This window comes from Lutjanus erythropterus, chromosome 12 (assembly GCF_056507025.1).
Source record: "Lutjanus erythropterus isolate fLutEry1 chromosome 12, fLutEry1.hap2, whole genome shotgun sequence".
NCBI classification, from domain to species: Eukaryota; Metazoa; Chordata; class Actinopteri; order Lutjaniformes; family Lutjanidae; genus Lutjanus; species Lutjanus erythropterus.
The window spans coordinates 19235364-19253161 of NC_139328.1; the positions used below are offsets into that span (position 1 = coordinate 19235364).

The 17798-nt window shown below is 36.7% G+C and overlaps 1 protein-coding gene across 3 annotated transcripts in view; it reads right to left on the bottom strand.

The window, feature by feature from the left end:
* LOC146317881 (guanine nucleotide exchange factor VAV3-like) overlaps nucleotides 1–14313 on the bottom strand; it is a 76093-nt gene extending 61780 nt beyond the window's left edge. For all 3 annotated transcript variants that reach the window (XM_084732105.1, XM_084732106.1, XM_084732104.1), the window contains exons 1-2: nucleotides 13907–14313; nucleotides 7458–7574 (exon numbers count right to left, since the gene is read on the bottom strand). In XM_084732105.1, the coding sequence (XP_084588231.1) occupies nucleotides 7458–7574; nucleotides 13907–14110 (321 nt within the window). In that variant the 5' untranslated portion in view covers nucleotides 14111–14313. The remainder of the gene's footprint in view (nucleotides 1–7457; nucleotides 7575–13906) is intronic.
* Nucleotides 14314–17798: the final 3485 nt, after the last annotated feature.

Sequence of the window (17798 nt, forward strand, 5' to 3'; positions counted from 1 at the left end):
CCCCCATATCACAAATTAGTATACTTAAAATGTGGAGTTATCTGTTTGTCCAAACTTAACTTAATTACGATCATGCCAATAAATAAAATTCAAATCAACAGCAAGAGACGGGTAGAGGACAGAGTAACAGAGAAAAGCAAGCATGGTCTACAGGAAATGGTCATGCTACCTAAGGCTCACACCTTTGCACCAGGCTGTTTGAGTGTGTGTGTCTTTGTCGGTGTGGTGGTGGTGGGGGTGGGGGGTGGGGGGGTTGGTGGATTGTGTGTTAGCAGAGAAAAAGAGGAAAAGAAAACGAGTCTGATTATGAAATCTGCACTGCAACTACTACACCAAAAAATCAATTTGTTAAAAACTCTACATGATGCTTCCTTTGACAATAAAATATATTATCGAAATTAGTTTTTCAGTCACATATCAAGTAAATGACTGTATAATTTTGCAAGTGGAAAAAGTATACCTCATTGTGATAAGTATGTATTTTCCCCATGTACACTAATCACACATTAGCTGTGCATTTATGTGTCTGAAGTTTGCAAACACAAATGAAACTGGAGAGCAGAACTGATTTGAATCCTGTGCTATAACAACTTTTAGTGTTCTTTTATCTGGACTCATAAAAATCTGAGTTCATGAACACTAAATATCAATTCTATACACTCCAGTACAAGATAATTACTGGCAAATCAGATGACGCACAGGATGCTGTAATTAACTTGCTGTCAATGTTGCAACATGACAGGTCACACAGTGCAGTCAGTAGAGTGCTAGGAGAAACACTGGCAACACTTTGAAGTGGTGTGCATGAGACATAAACTGTCATTAACATGAAGGAGTCATTGTGCGGGTCTTTATGGATATTAAGTGTCACTTGGTCAATTTTGTCATCTTCAGTGCCAATTGACATTGTTTTAGATGTCTTTGTTATGACAACTTGATATTAATCAAGCCAATAACAACCTGACATTATCAGACTTAAATAAATTATTTAACTTTATGTTTTGACCTTAAATTTATACTGTCATATGTCATATTTTCTTTGACCTCAAGCAAAGTGATCCATTTTGTACTCATTAAGTTGTCATTAAGTTTTATTACACTGTCAAATGCTTTTGTAACAGTGTTATGAATAATTTCCTGGACTTCAAGTAAAGTTAGATCATTTGGACTTGTCAAAAATATGTCATTAAATGTTACGAGGCCAATTTGACGTACAGTGCCGATTCTCTACTAATGTCAAGTTATAATGACACAGACATTATTGTCTTGACATGGTTATGACAGTGTAATGTCAGTCATATGCACAGCCCTTTTAAAAAAAAAAAAAGTGTGTACGGAAATAGTGAAAGGAAATTTAATGCGTTTAACGAGGATGACATGACAGAGATTCACCACAATGAAAACTTAATAATTTTATGCTTCTATATCCCAAAAAAATGTATTAACAGAGGACAGTGATTCATCTGAAAGTTAACTCTCTCATTTAATATTTCCCTCAACTAAATTTCAAGTAACAACGTTGCAAATGGCTGTCTTCTCAGGATTTGGTTAAAAACAGATAGTTGATGGTGGGGTACGATATAACAGTCTGACTATCTGCAGTTTATTGCCTCTTCCTGTGTGAATATGTGCTGTGGCTTTGGCTGAACCCAGGTGTGCATGTCACTTGAAAGAGTCCTGTTTGTACAGCAAAGGGCCCGCTGCATCCTCACAAGCTATTTACAGCAGTTGAAACGATGTCTTGTCTGAAACAAACAAAAATTCTGCCTTTGAGGAGAGATGATTTCATTTATTAGAAATGTGGTGTTAGGCACCCTAATATTTATTAGTTGTGTATTATTATTCCACAACCTGACACCCAAAACACATTCTGGTCCTAAAGGTCAACAGGTTTAAGAATACAATGAAATAATAAAGAATAAAATGAAATGCTGAAAATTAGTAAGCATTTTAGTCTCCATTGGTTTTTGCTTTGGCAACATCATGTAATAAGAGATAATCATTCATAATTAGAATTATTAATGATTTGATTTGATACTTTTGCCAAAGAAAGAACTTTGACACGATCAGTATAAATTTCATTCTCACACATCACATCCATCTCAACTGACTTTAGTGACAGCCGACGATGTGCAGGACTTATCAGTTTTTTGCAAAGACGTACTAAGTAGAAAGAATAACTTTAAGAGGAAGAAGCAGTAGAATATCAGATCTTTGATAGAGAGAAAGAAGACCTCGTACGCTGCAAAAATCAAACATTTGTTTACTTTGTATGATGAATTGTAAAGCCTAGGTTGTCGTAAAAACAAGCTGCTTTTACACCTGGTGTGCCTGGTGATCTGACATTTACTTTAAGCCACATGTGACTTGAGAAGCAAAGCCACAAGCTGAGCTAAAGTCCAACCGCCGTGGTGAGTGTGGTGGCCTATTTACAAAATGTATCTTAAATCCGCAGAGCACCAAGAAAAAAAGAAAGTAAATGGAAGCACAGATGTAACATATCACAAATCAAATGTGCATGTTTTTGTTATCTAAATTATACACACTGAAATATTGATGATATAACACCGTTAAATCCCATAGGGTTTCATTTTCAAGAACTTATGACACAAGTTTACATATTATGCAAAATACATTTTTTTGTGGTTTTTCATCAAAAATATGCATCCCTGGTGTCTCTTACGACCCTCACAAAACATGAGAAACTGCCATTTTCTGTCTTTTTTGCTCACTCCGCCTTTCAGAAAAAACAAAACAGTAGTCAGATTTTTATGATGTCACACAGAACTTAGCACAACCTCTGGATAAACGACCACCTGAGCAGGGAGCTGACCAATCAGAGCAGAGTGTTTCAGACAGAAGATCAATAAAGAAGCTGCAAAAATGGACAAGATAAGAAAAATATTATGTCATATAAATATTAAAACCTATAAAAATACTATATCAGAATCCCGAAATGATCCCAAAAATGAGCATAACATGTCTCCTTTTAAGGTGTCTCGTTTGTTAAATCTGTGCTAAAACCAAAGTGTATAACCACAACATTTTTGCAGGAGCTAACTGATGGAGACGCCATGAGATCAAACCAACATGACATAACATTTTAAAGGACCAGTGTGTAGGATTTAGTGACATCTAGTGGTGAGCTTGCAAAATGCCATCACCTGGTCTCACTTTCCCCTTACAAACGTGTAGGACGGGGTTAATAAAGGTTTCTCTGAGTCCTCAGGAAATCTGGCAGAAAACTAGCCTTGATTTGAGTGCCTCTTCACGTTGTATTCTTTCATCACAACAATGCATTTGCTGCACAATAAACACACCACCTGCAGCTGTCAAAGTAAATAATTACTTGTCTGTCCATTTGCTCTGGAATTGGCTATTTTCACGTCTCTTTAGCCTGAAGAGTTACATTTTTAAGGTTGTTCAAAGTGCCTATGTATGATTGACTTTTAAAGTGTCCAGTTGTAAAGTGCATTTGCATATGTGACACACAAAGGCCAGATTATGCAAGTACAAGCAGGGAGAACCAAGGCTTAAAAGTTGAAGTGCATAATATTTAAAGTGCTCAAGTTTTAAAGTATGCATGCAAAAGCATGTCCTTACAGTTTGTACAAAGAGCAAGGGGGGAAAATAGAGAAAAAAGAGAAAATGAGGCTTGACTGAGTTGACAGAGAAAATGGCAGGTCTGAAGCAAGCGTAATGCTACTGAACCAATCACAGCACATAGGTGTTTTAATAAGACATAAGAAATACCGTACTGGTTCGGATCATACAGTCCATGGTTCAGATGTCTCAAAATAGTAGTGCAATTTGCCATATCGCACACACACCAGCCTGATTTGCAGGTCACAGTCTTGCAAGCCATAGAAAAATTCAAAAGGGTCGTATCTGGCCTACAGGTCGCTGGTCAAATAGGCCTGCATGAGAACTGGTGGTCTCTGTGGAAGAGGACCTGCACCCTGTGCCAATAAATTCATGTAAATCTCACACACTGGACCTTTAATTATTGAGCTTTAGAGGAGAGGTGGATTCTGTTACCTTCAGACAGAGCCAGGCCAGCTCTGTCCCTTTGTTTCCATTCATTATGCTAAGTTAAGCTAATCGCCTACTGGCCGTAGCTTCATATTTACCTCACAGACATGAGAGTGGTATCAATGATTTCATCTAACTCTTGGCAAGAGGGCAAATAAGTTACTTTAAGAAAAAACTAGCTATTCCTTCAACATAAAATATCCTTTGTTGTTAATTTGAATAACAAGCCCTGTGCTCTTACAGTCCAGGTTGACATAATTTGATGTTAAAGGAAAAAATAAACGCATTTCTTCATCCCTGTGGCCCCCAGGCTGCTGCATGTAGTCAGCGTGGCAGCCCGGGGTGAAGCCTGTAGTAACTCAGCAGAGGAATGTAGGTTAGAGAGCTCTCATTAGATATTCAGCGGACTAATGCTCAGTCTACGGGCAGAGTTGGCACAACTCAGCCGAAGTGGATTAGACTGGCTGAGATTTGAGATGTTCTCTTTTGGATGTTTTTTGGAAAATAAGGAAGAGATTGAGCGTTTCTTGTTCAGCTGTACAACTCTTCCTGGAGCCAATCCAGTCCAATCGCTGTAACCTGCAGACACACCGTATTTTTAACTAATGATAGAAAAAAAAAAAAAAACTAATGATGCAATGCAATCTTCCCTCTCCGGAAGCTTGTTTGTTTGATGGACAACCCTTGAACATGACGGAGATTATGCAGCCCGGCTTGGATGTACTGTACATATTTGCAGCACCTCCCCTGTGGGATTATCAGCAGCCAGATTAACTGGAAGCTTCTTTAGAACACTGAACTGAAAGAAAAGAGTCTGTGTGGGAAACTGCACGCAAAGCTCAACATGCAGTCCTCACACTTATAGAGAGAACCAAGGACCACTGTTTATTCTGGGCAGGGAAGTGAATTAAACATTTTAATCAGGTATAATATGCCTGGCTAAAGAACTTTTGATACACCTTTTGAACATTTCTATTAAATAAAATTTGCTCATATACACAAAGTATACCTGGAGTTCTAAAACTACATACAGTACAGTATAAATTATTTCAAATAGATACAAAATATGTTATGACAAAATAATTTGATATATAATTAGAAAATATTGTATATAGTGGAGAGTAGTTTATCCAAACAAATGATAGTCCTTTTAGACTGGGGGCAACAACAAAGATTGTTTTATTAAAGATTATTATTTATATTTATCATCTAATCAGAGTTTAGCAAAACTAGGTTTAAAATGAGTAAATTCAGATTTAAAATAAGTAGAGTTCTGTTGCACAATTAAAAACTAATCTCTGAAATGAAAAATTTGAGTGCTGTCAGGAAATAGTAAGCATAGAAGAAAACTTATAACTTTCAGCTGTTCAGCACATGAAATATTAGCCTACATTGTTTGCTAGCTAGCTAAAAAGTTAACAAAATGCTACATTGTTTGCTAGCCAATTAAACAGTTAACAAAATTCACAAAATGTTACGTTTATTGTTTGCTGTACAGCTAAAGTATGTAACAAAAAATACATTGATTACTATCTAGCAAAAAAAAATAAAAACATTACATTGTTTGCTAGCTAGCTAAAAAAAAAAAGTTAGCTGGTTTGGCAGAGAAACTCTAATTTCTCCTCTCCGTGACATACTTGGGTTTAAAAATGAACCATTGTTGTTGCAACCCAGTCTTCTGTATTTCAAATGAACTTAATCACAACATAGATATATTTAGTAAAGATAAATACAAAGTAAATACATCCAGTGGTTAAATGGTTTAGAAACATGATGATGTATTTCCCCATGGATAAACCAGAGATGCTCCAAGGCAAGGTTATGCACCTAATGCACTGAACTAAGGAAATGTGGGAACACAGCTGGTCAGAGTGAGTGTGCTTTCTTCAGCAGAGTTAAATCAGGTCCCTGCACTGCGAGCGAGAGTCAACTGAGAAGCGAGGAGGAGAACACTACAAACCCACTGACCTGGTAACTCTATGTACACACAAACACAAATACACTGAAGCCAGCTCCCACAATAACACAGCAATAAAAAGAAGTCGACCAATCCCTTCAGAAATGCACCAGAAAAATGCAAGACCAGGCAATGGGTGGATAAATACTTTATGCTCATAAACTCACTCACACACTCACACACACACACGCCATGCCTCCATCAGAGAGAACAACATCACACCTCTGATTGGCTCTATATCACATGGGTCTTATTATGTTACACTGCATGCATTTCTCATAGTAACCTGAATGTGTGACTGGACGTACAGGCAGACACACGTACTGCTATTTCTCCACAATGTTCAGGTGCAGGCTGCAAATGCAAATGCAGATGCGGTCATGCACGTCATGATTTCTAGTTCACTTTAAGCACCACTGGTTCCCAAACTGTGGCTCCCCACCAAGCTTAATCGGGGGCTGCAAGGATTTCTTGGGGGGTGTAAGAAAAATTTTGGAAAAATATACCTATATCTCAGCATTTTATTTGTTTTTGTTTTTTTAAGAAAACTAGATCTTCACTATCTGCTGAACATAAAAGAAGCCTTTTATGTATGATTGCTAAAATTAAAAAAAAAAAAAAAAACATAATAGGTTACTGATAAAGAATAGTATAAAAGTTACTAAAAATACCAGGAAAACTTATCTCTTATGTAATAGTCAGGAAATAATGGAGTTATTGTGTTCACAATTTTTAACTGTACACTTTATTCTTTGCTCTGTATGTTTTTTGTTATACATTTAATATTTTAAGAAACATCAATGAAAAATGTGGATCATCAGTTTACTCAGGAAACGATGGAGACCACTGCTATTGGAATTGTTTGCAAAAACATTTACTATGAGTGCAGGTACTGAGTGCAGTTGTTTAAATGAAAAATACTTCCTTCCTTATTTTGTTAATTTAATTGTTGTTATGATCTCAGTATAACTGCAGCTGCAAACCAATGATTTTATGTACTATGGTGCTTTTTTGCCTTCTATGAGGAGTGTTTTCTTGGTGTTACAAGTTATTTGGAAACCCATTTGCTGTGTGGCAAACTATAACACACATTTGATGTTTATGTCACCAATTTCCCCCTGTTGTTTCTAACTGTAGCACTGAGAAAGACTGTGAAAGGCATTATTAATTACACAGACAGGCAGCACAATCATCATCATCACTCAGCTGTAATAGATGTCACATGAATTTAACAGACTATGTACTCGCTCAAATGGATTTTCCTTGTAAAACGACTTGTAAAGGTGCAAGATCCTGAAAAGACTTTCATAAATCATTGCGAACAGAGCACAAGACTGCTAAAAGAAGGATGGAGAAGTGAAGAGAACAGAAGAAATTTGACCAATGGAGACTCATCATCGTACGACAAAACACAGGATTATTTCATGGAGTTGTGACAGAAAAACAGAATGATGGATGTGGGTGTTACCTTTCCAAAGTCTCGAACATCGAACAAGTCAAAGGCTTCAAATAAGTCACTTTTCTTCATCCCAAACACCGTGTTGCAAGAATTCAGGAATGTGCGGATGTTCTTCAAGCACAGGAACTGCAAAGGGACAAAATTCAATTTAAATGTGTGTAGAATTGAATTGTCAACAATTCTAGGAATAACTTTAATGAGTCTGTTCGCCCCAATTTACAAAAAAAGGCACACAGAAATATTTTACTGGTATCTAGACATGCACTTTTGGACTATTGCCATCTGAACCAGATGTAAAATTAAAGGGTGTGTTCACCCAAAGTACAATAACCCTGGTTTTGCTCACAGAAATACAAATAGAATGCTGCAATACCAACATTCCTTTACAAAAACAGCGTCACATAATAAGCTGCCAACAGATTCCATTGGAAGAACTTTTTTACCAACAAAATTGTTGAACTGTTGACAGCATGGTCTTTAGATTATCCAGAGAAGCAGCATCATTGTTTCTACACTGCAATTTTGCTGTTGTCTGTTTTAAATAGAACCTTTAAGGCTTTAAGCACCACAAACAAGCACAGGCTTATGTGTCTCCATTGTAGAAATCTCTATTGCTGCCAAACTATCAGCAAGGCAACAAACCTTTTCCAACCCTTTAATTCTGTTTTAAAGGAGCAGTGTAACACTTCCGCATCCAAAGATAAATACAGCAGAGTTGGAGTCATAGATTGAGCCTAATGCACAATGTATAGTTGAAGCAGGTTGTTTTCTCCTGCCCCCTCCTCCCCAGAATCAAGACACCTCAGACAGGCTGCAGAAATGCTGCAGCAGCACATGATGTGCTGTACCTGTCTCACTGCCTGCCAGACTCCATTAATATAATGCTCAATTTAACCATTATAAACGTCTACTCCCTCTAAAAGACTACTGAGGATTTCTTACGATTCATAAACAGACACTTATTCCTTTGTCGAACTTTTGGTATGAAACTCTAATTAACATGAAATGGGCAACCAAAAAAGTAATTCAAACCCAGAATGAGAATTTCAAACGTGGACAATGTGGCTAGAGAAGCAAATTTTTAAACTTAGCATGTTTCCTCAATTTCTGATGGCATATGATGGTCCTTTTATTATCTAGTACAGTAAATATATTCCAGATTTCTCCTTTAATAAACTTACATCAACAGTACAATGAGCGTGCAGTGAACTTCAAGTTGCCTTTATAAAAGCGAAGGTGAACCACACACAGACAACAAACTGGAAATGAAAACTGAAAGTTTCATTGTGAAATAAAACCACCAAGCATGTGAACCTTTGGTGTCACTTCCTAATAGGATCTGTGTGTCAGTGGGAAAAAGTTTAGCCAAACTTTCATAACAACAATATGGTTATGGGTTCGGGTTGGGGTCTGAGTCAAGCTTGGACCATTTCTACTATTTATACTACTACTTATGCAGTAAATGCTCTAACAGTAAACAAGTGTCCCAGCTTAATTTGCCATCGCACATGATTTAGTGATGACTAAACTAGGGAATGCATATGTGATGATTTGAGGTAAAGACAGAGCTGTAACCAGATTCTTGAGAACAGATAGGCTCCTTTTTTTATCACATCAGCTCATCGTGGAGACGCCTGCAATCACTCCACTGCCCCCTGGGGCCCCGTTTGTCTGCGGAGGAAGTGCATGAGCCTGATGGCTTTGTACTACCAGCAGCCTCGTACTCTCGAGTACAGCCACAGCTCTGCTGCATGCTCACTTTCTTCACACGGACTTTGAGAATAAACGCTGTGTTGTGTATTGTTTATAATTTACTTTGAAAACACTATATAGACTTTTATTTATGTTGTCCATTATTTATGTTCATAGCTGTATGTCTATAGCTATGCAATATACTGCGTAAGTCCATTGAGAGCAATGAAAAAGTCATATTTGCATGTGTGCACATAATGGGCCAATATAGCTGCTTTTGCTTCTGATTCTAATTCTGACATAAACTTACACAGAGCTTCATGGATGAAAAATGCTAAAAGAAAATTGCAGGCATTTATTGGAACAGTGTGTTTTAAATGATTGTGAAGAGTAATCAGGAAGGTTTCTTGATACAGTATTTACTCAGGATTCTGTTCCTGCTGATTTGATATCGATCTAGACTAGGGATGTTAATGACGATCAATCATTAATCGATTTATCGCTGTTAAGAATTTAACTGATTGAGGCAGCGGCAGCACCGAGAGTCTGTTTTATTATTCTGTTTGTGTAAATTGTTTGGGCTTCATAATTTAATGTTTGACATAACTGATGTGCCACTATAACTGTTTAAATAATAACAGCTATAACAGATATTGTAATTGTGATATTATTCATGATCAATGGGAATGATAAAAAACTGTTAAAATTATGATGCCTCTGCAAGTTGCATATTGCACTTCGCCATATTGTGATTTCCATTGCATTTTGATTAATTGTGTCTGAGTCTCTCTTGAAAGATTTTCTTTGAATATCAGTTGTTTTCTCTCTTTGTCTATGAAAGCAACAAAGGCAGACAAGATATTGAGTTATATGTGCAAGAATTTTGCCGTCACATACTTTGCATTTGCACCAAAGCTAACACACAGTACACGCAGTACACTGCACTCTCATCCCTCAGTCCATTACCTTCATGCCCTTGTTTCCATTCCCAAGATCGTAGGTCAGTAGGGCACAATGAAAGGAGGACCATTTAAAATCTGGAGCCCACTGACACACATGCTTTTCTCCACCGTACTCTGATGGCCTACAGCTGCAGGCTACAGCCCGCCATTGTTGGGCACGTTATACCCTGAGTTTGCTTTCACTGTCTGTCAAGCATATAAGAGACGAGTGGAAGTGCACTGACAGAGAACACACACAACACTGCAGTTTATAAGGCAGAGCACAATCAGCCCGGCAAGGGAACTAGCTTTAACTCTAATGCACATACTCTCACATCATTATTTTAGCTATTTTATATTTTTTCTTGTTTTATTTAGCTTAATTTTTTTTTTGATTCCATGGTTGCTTGTTTGCTTACTTTTGTGGATTACATGACCTTTGTATTTTCTTATACATGTAATGTTTCCTGAGGTGAGATTCTTTCTATATTCCTCCAGGGTTTTTTTTTCTTCTTATCTCACCTTCAAAAGTTGCTTCTTTCGTTTCTTTTATTTTTGTGTTTCTGTTGCTCTGTTTTGTGTAAATAAAGAACTAAAATTATACATAAATTGACCGATTATTAAACCTACTTGTGTTCAAACTTTTTTGCATGCATGCTTCATATGCTGCTCTTTTCTAAGATGTGAAAAGGTGCGTTGGAGATTTCTTGTAATCAAACATTTTTAGACTCTGACTAGATGATATATTTATAATATGTATCATTCATAGAAGCTGAGGAAGATCTTATCACCTGCAATGTTGCCTGAATGAAGTGAGTACAAGTGGGTGCACAGGAAGCCTTGCTCTTAAAGTCTTATAGTGACATTTTACAAAGAGGCAAGAAATTTATTAGCAAGTATTCTTGTAACCACAACAGATTACAGTTGAGTTTACTGGCACATAAAGAAGATCCGTTGCTATAAATATCTTTTTCCATTAATTCAAGCGAAATTTGCTTTTCACCACAATACGTTGATATATTTTCTTTTGTTTTATTACGCCTACCACTGAGATTAGAAATTAAAAATCTCTTCTTCAAGTCATAAATTTTATTATTTATAGATTTTACCATTCAAAAGTGCAAGAATAAAGTCTTCTAATGGCTAACTACATGTGTTATAAGGCTTCACACTGGACAGTCACAGTCTACAAGCTTGTGCACACATAGTAAAAGTTCCTTAACTAATGGGTGGATCAAAGCCACAGGATTTTATCAGGCCTCTCAAGTGGCAGAGGGAAGAATCATGGGTGAAGAGAGGTCAAACCTTGGACCATTCCTTTGGGTCTCACAGGCTGGGGGGGCATTACGCACTTCTTCGCTCCATCAAAAGGAGTTTGTTTAGAAGCAGAATATGCAGGATTTGTCAGTTGCCTTGCTTTGTAAACACATCAGGAAGGTAGTTGATTGTCGAGTCATAATGAGTTGGTAAAGCGTCCCAAACAAGGTGAAATAATGAGAGAAAAAAGTACAGGCAGAGGAAAGGGTCTCTGCAGATACAAACATCTCCACACGCTGCTTGGGTCATAAGCGATGATTGAGAGGGATTATTTTTATATGCGTCTTTAATTTTTTTTTGTAAAATCCTGCATATGTGTTAAAACTTACTTGTTTTTTTAATACTAACATATAGAAGGGTAAGAAAAAAGTTTGGCTTAATTATAATATTTAGAACAGGTAAACTGATGATGACACATATCAGACGATAATCTCAAAAAGAGTCAGTGAAAGGTCACTTTGTGGCATTATTTTCCAAAATGTTTGGAAGAAGAGAAAGCATGTGCTCTGTGTACCCAAAATCTGGATTTGTTGTTGCGACAAATCGAAAATGACAATGTACTGGTCTATTCTGAAATCATGGAATAATCTAAAGGGTAAAAACTTCTCCCATACCTCTGCATTTAACTTTACTCATGTGGACTTACTTTATTTTTTATCTCCTACAGTCACTTCTTGACAAGCAGGTGCCAGTTTATGCATACCACAACACACTTTACAGTCAGTGTTTGTATGTATAACAGTGATTTGGTTTCCTCCACCAACAGACAGTAGTGGAGGAAGTACTCATTATTTACTCAAGTAAAAGTAGCAATACCACAGTGTATAAAGATTCTCTTATAAGTAAAAGTCCTGTATTCAGAACTTTACACAAGTAAAAATACAAACTTATTAGCATCAAAATATACATACCACAATATGTACCAAAACATAAAACTGGATGTATGTACGTACATAAAATATGCAGATAGGTAACAGAAGTACTCATGATGCAGAATGGCCTATTTCAGAATAATGCACACTAGCTTACATTATTGGATTATAATGTACGCATGATTTCAACATTAGAGCTAGTAAAGGTGGGGCTAATTTTAATTGCTTTACTGCTGTGTAACTTCATCTGTAATAATAATATATTATATTAGGGCTGCAATAGGGTTGGGTGATTGGATGACTATATCGTGTATCGCCGATGGCCTGAATCCATCGCCGACAGCTTTTTTTGGCCGATTTTTAGGGCGATATTTGTCATTTTGTTTTGCTAATGTAATAGTTTGCAGAGTGACAGTGGCGCAGTACACACCCACTCAGCCGACCATGAGTGCTCTGAGCTGGGTGACGAGTGAGAGGAAAACAGCCTGCAGACCTGCAGAGATTTATTTTGACCAAACCAGAGTTGGTGATTGTTGTAAGAGTGGACAGACTAACAAAGACGGTTTTGATGAGTTTTACGTGTTCTTCTGTCGAGTTTGAAGTGTGTTTTCCAAGGAATTGACGAGCCAGTTAAGGTCATCTTTGTTTGGTAAAAGAGAGAAACAATTCAGAAGGTGAACGGTTGTTTTTCTTCATTTAAAATGGAAAATAAGTGTGAGAACATGTAATTTCTAGACACTGTGAGTTTATTTTGTTTATTGGATGTAGTGAACGTACGTAGCATGCATAATATGGTGAATTCGCCACTTGCGCACAACTCCCGGCTGAGACCCAAGAGGTCAGGAGGAGGTGAGAGTGGGGACGATGATTGTTTGGACATTTTAACATATCACCCAACTCTAGGCTGCAATTAACTGTTGGGCTGTTTTAATCGTCAATTTTTAATCTGTTGATTTTTTTCTCGATTAACTGGCAAGTTGTTTGGTCTATAAAATGTCAGAAAATGGTGAAAAGTGTTTATCAAGGTTTCCCAAAGTCTAAGATGAAGTCTTTTTTTTGCCCACAACCAGTTTCCATTGATAGAGGACAAAAGAAACCAAAAACTCTTCACATGTGAAAAGCAGAAATCTGAGAAATTTGACTTATTTTTCTTAAAGAAAAAAGGTTTGAAAATGATTGCTTGATTATTAAAATACTTGGCCCTAACCCTAACTAACTGACTGATAATTGCAGGTTTATATCATAGCTTATATTTACTGATTAACTAGTATTAACTAGTGACTCAATTTATCAAATAAATGTAATGGAGTACAATAATTCCATGAAGTTAAATAGCATAAAATTGAATTAGTCAAGTAAAATACAAGTACCTCGACTCAACTCATGTACAGTACTCGAATAAATGTACTTAGTTACTTTACACTACAGCTGACAGAATTCAACTCTGCAGCACCTGCTTATTGAGTAAATTAACTCACATTAACTGGACTCTGGTATTATTTACATCTAACACTGCAGGTTTTAATGACAGATATCAAATCCCATTAGTGTCTGAACTACCTCTAAATTCTTTCTCAGTAGTTTGCAGTTCCTCTGCACGCATTACAACCACAAGTTATAAAAATGACCGGTCTACCTGAGACATCTGCGGCCGGAGGTTGATCTCCTTCAGGTTGATGGTTTGGGACTTCAGGTTGTTCAGCAGCTGGCACAGCAGCACCCCGTCCCGCAGGGTTTGCGCCAGGTCGAACACCTGCGCCGAGTCCGCAGTCACCCGGTGGTTCGCCGGCAGCACGTTGCAGCTGATCAGCCACATCGCACACTGCCTCCAGTACTCCATGTTATCGGAAAACAGCAGGTTAGAGTCAAGTAAAAAAAAAAAACTTCAGTCCCTGTTTGTGCGCGGCATGGTGGCTGCGCTCTCAGCTCCGTCCGTCAGCCTCTGTAACCTCCAGCATCGCCTCTGGAGGACGCAGGGAGCTGCTGCAGCTTATGAGCGCCGCACAGCTGAAACCCTCCTCTGTCTGTCTGTGGCAACTTCCCCTTCCTTCTTCTATCATGTTTACACAGAGGTGGTCGTAAAAAATCTTTTCTACTGCTGACACGAGTCGCCCGTTTCTACCCCTGCAGAATGCAACGAGACGAGTCCTGCAAAATCATGTTTTTGTGAAACTTCTAGTGTTTTTGTCACGTAAAAAAAAAGAGTTGAATCAACGCTGGTTATTTCCGAGACTGTATTTTTAGTAGGTAACAGCAGGTGTTTGTCACGTCCATTACCATTTACAGGCCTATACGCGTAAAACTTAAACCTGACTTCAATGTAAACATAGTTTTGACAGTTTTTAAACTTTACACAGGGAGCTCCAGCTGTTGGCTGCAAAGGAAACTCACATTCACATCCTGTATGAATGTTAGTTTCATCTGATAAAGAACTGCTGCGAAGCTATCGCACTCATCAGTTATCAATTAATCTAGATTACAAAGTTCTACTGATCTCAAATCTTCTCTCTTTTTTGAGTTTATTTAAACTCATAATTTTTGAGTAATCTGAACCTTTTGCAGTTATGGGAGTACTAAAATGATAAAATTTTGTCACTTAAAACATTTTTAAAATTTGTTTAGAAGTGAACATGAATTTACTCTTTTTTTTACTGAGTTTATTAACAGGGTAGTCACCAATTTATTGCAGGACCCCAAAGATATTCAATTAATAATAATATAAAATAAAACTAGCAAATCCTCACATCTGTAACCAGCAAATATATGATAAATTGCTTGATAAATTACGTTAGTGATCAATTAATAATTAAAGTTGATGGGAAATTAGTAATTTTTTTTTTTTTTGTTATTTCTTGGCATTTTGTTTCTCGTAGTATTTTTTTAAACTGTTGTTGTTGTTGTGCTTCTATTCTGAGACCAAAGTCTGACATGATATGTCCTGTTTGCCTACATGTGGCAGGTTTGACAGCAAGAGCCTGTATGTGCTTCACAGTAATCATTTTGCCTCCCAGCCTCAGCTGACATTCCATGTGGATTATAAACAGCTCTGACAGGTGACTATAATCTGGGCTCTTTGTGGTGTGTACGTAGTAGAGCTGTGACCTCTATGTTTCAGTATGGTCATAAGTTAAATTAAAAGAGTCAAGAGATCTAACAGAGGCAGAGAGAAGGACAGCCTCCTGGCCTACCATGGGATTTACTGTAGATCACCGTCATTAAAGCCATGGCATAAACACAGGAAGGAAACTGTGTGGGATCCCATCTAGTTTTACCCTGAGTGAGAAGGACAGATGTTTCCTCAGACACTGACCAGGCTCATGAATTTCAACTCATATAGTCTAAAAGTAAGTATATTACACAGGAAAATGTGTTATCTTGATTACTTAAATATAAAAACTCACTATAATACAATGCAATATTCACCTGATAGCAAATTGTCTGTATCAAATAATTTCCCTGAAAATAAAATTAGGACAAAAACTTGTATTCAGAATTGGTCCATTTCTGCCATAGCATCTATTGATGGTGAATGCCCTCTTTTAAAAATAACACACACTGTACAAACACCACACTAAACTGATGCCTAATTTCAGCCTAACATTTGCTAAAATTAGATATGCTGTGACTTGTCCCTAGCTCAAGTTAGATATGGCTTTTTCATCAGACATTATTAATCAAAAGGAGGGGAAATGAAAAGAAAAGTTGAAGGAAATTAGCTAATTTTTGCCCTGAGGCTGCTTTACAGGTTAATCTGGCCTGCTAAGTGAAAGTGTATTTTAAGACACACTAATTGCCATGTTTTATATTATGGATCAAATGGTTCTGTCTAATGTGAAAATGGTCGCTTGAAAAACCCACAAAGAATTATCATTTTACAGGCATTTTACCATCTTTCAGTGCACTGTTTTGGTTTTACAGCTGACAACTCAACACAAATGTGGAGCATATAGCAGCTAAGGAGTCACACATTTCCCTCAGGAGTTGGTGGAGGCAATTAAGGCAGTTAAAAGGGCTGTAAATATTGGACTTGTTCATGACGTGTAAGTAAGGGACTGTGAGCCAGAACAACTTAACATGTGTCAGTGTTGTGTTTACACCTTGTTGCTGCCCCCAAGTGGCCAAAAAAAAAAAAAAAAAAAAACAAGTTTAAAACAAATGTTGCTTCATAGCTTAATGATGTGGCCCTGTCTGAGGAAGATGAAAATGCCTCTATGTAAAAATCTAGTTTTAAGACCCTTATTATTCATTTTTGTGATAAAATTCCAAAATCATTATACACATTGTTCAGAGAATGGGAGGAGGGCCCCAGCAGTTTTTGTTTGTTTGTTTGTTTTGTTTTGTTTTGTTTTTATCCCACAGGCTGCCAAGCCATTACAATGGAGTATTGGGGCCACATTAAGGGGGGAAATGAGCAGGGAAAGATTTCTTTTTTTCTTTTTTTTTTTCTTTTTTTTTTTGTACTTTGAGAATAAAGTTGAAATGTCAAGAATAAAATCACACTGTTAGTGTTAGTGGCAGGGATAAGAAAAAAATAAATCAGAGAAGGAAGATTTATTTTGTTTTAATTTTGACTATAAAGTTGTGAAGTTGAGAAGGGGAGGAGGGGCCCAGCAGCTGTTGTCTTTACAGCTTATTGCTGCCCCCAACTGGCCAAAAAAAAGAAATCCATTAATCTAAATGTAAAACAAGTCCGTATTTATTGCCCGTGGTGTGGCCCTGCTTACATGTTATTTATTCCTAAATCAATGTACACATTGCTCAGAGAATGGTAGGAAGGTTTTTTTTAGTGCCACTCAAAGGGAGAAAAAACAGAGATGGAAGATCTTTTATATTGTTCATTTTGAGAATCAAGTCAAAATGTCAAGAACGTAATGCTTAAAGCTGAATGTTGAAATGTGGAGAATAAAGTTGAACCAATTAATGCCAGAAGTGGTTTTGTTTATAATAAAGTTAAATGGTAGTTCAACTTTATTCTCAACAATTCAACTTTATTCTTGGAAATAAAAAAGAACCATGGCCAGAAAAATTAATGAAGAAAATAAGCAATAAAAAAATCTTAAGTGGCACTGAAAAATGGATTAATGTGGAATTTGTTAATTAATTTAACATAACACGGACTATACAAAAACCACACATGAACCCACATACTATAAAAGTCTTCTTCCTCTATATATATAATTTACTACTACTACTACTAATAATAATAATAATAATAATAATAACAATAATGATAATAACAATAATAATGTAATTGTCACTGAAAGATGAATCAATGTTGAATGTGTTAAAGAATTTAAAATAACACACACGCTATATAAAAGCACGCACAACACGAAAAACACTATAAATGAATCAGAAGAAGATATATGTATTATTATTATTATTATTATTATTATTATTAACATCATCATTATTATTATTATTAGTGCTGTTATTATAATTGTTATTATTAGTAGTATTATTTGGCCTCTCATGTGTAAACTTCCGGATAAAAAACACGAAGCAAGCACGACACCGGAAATGGAACC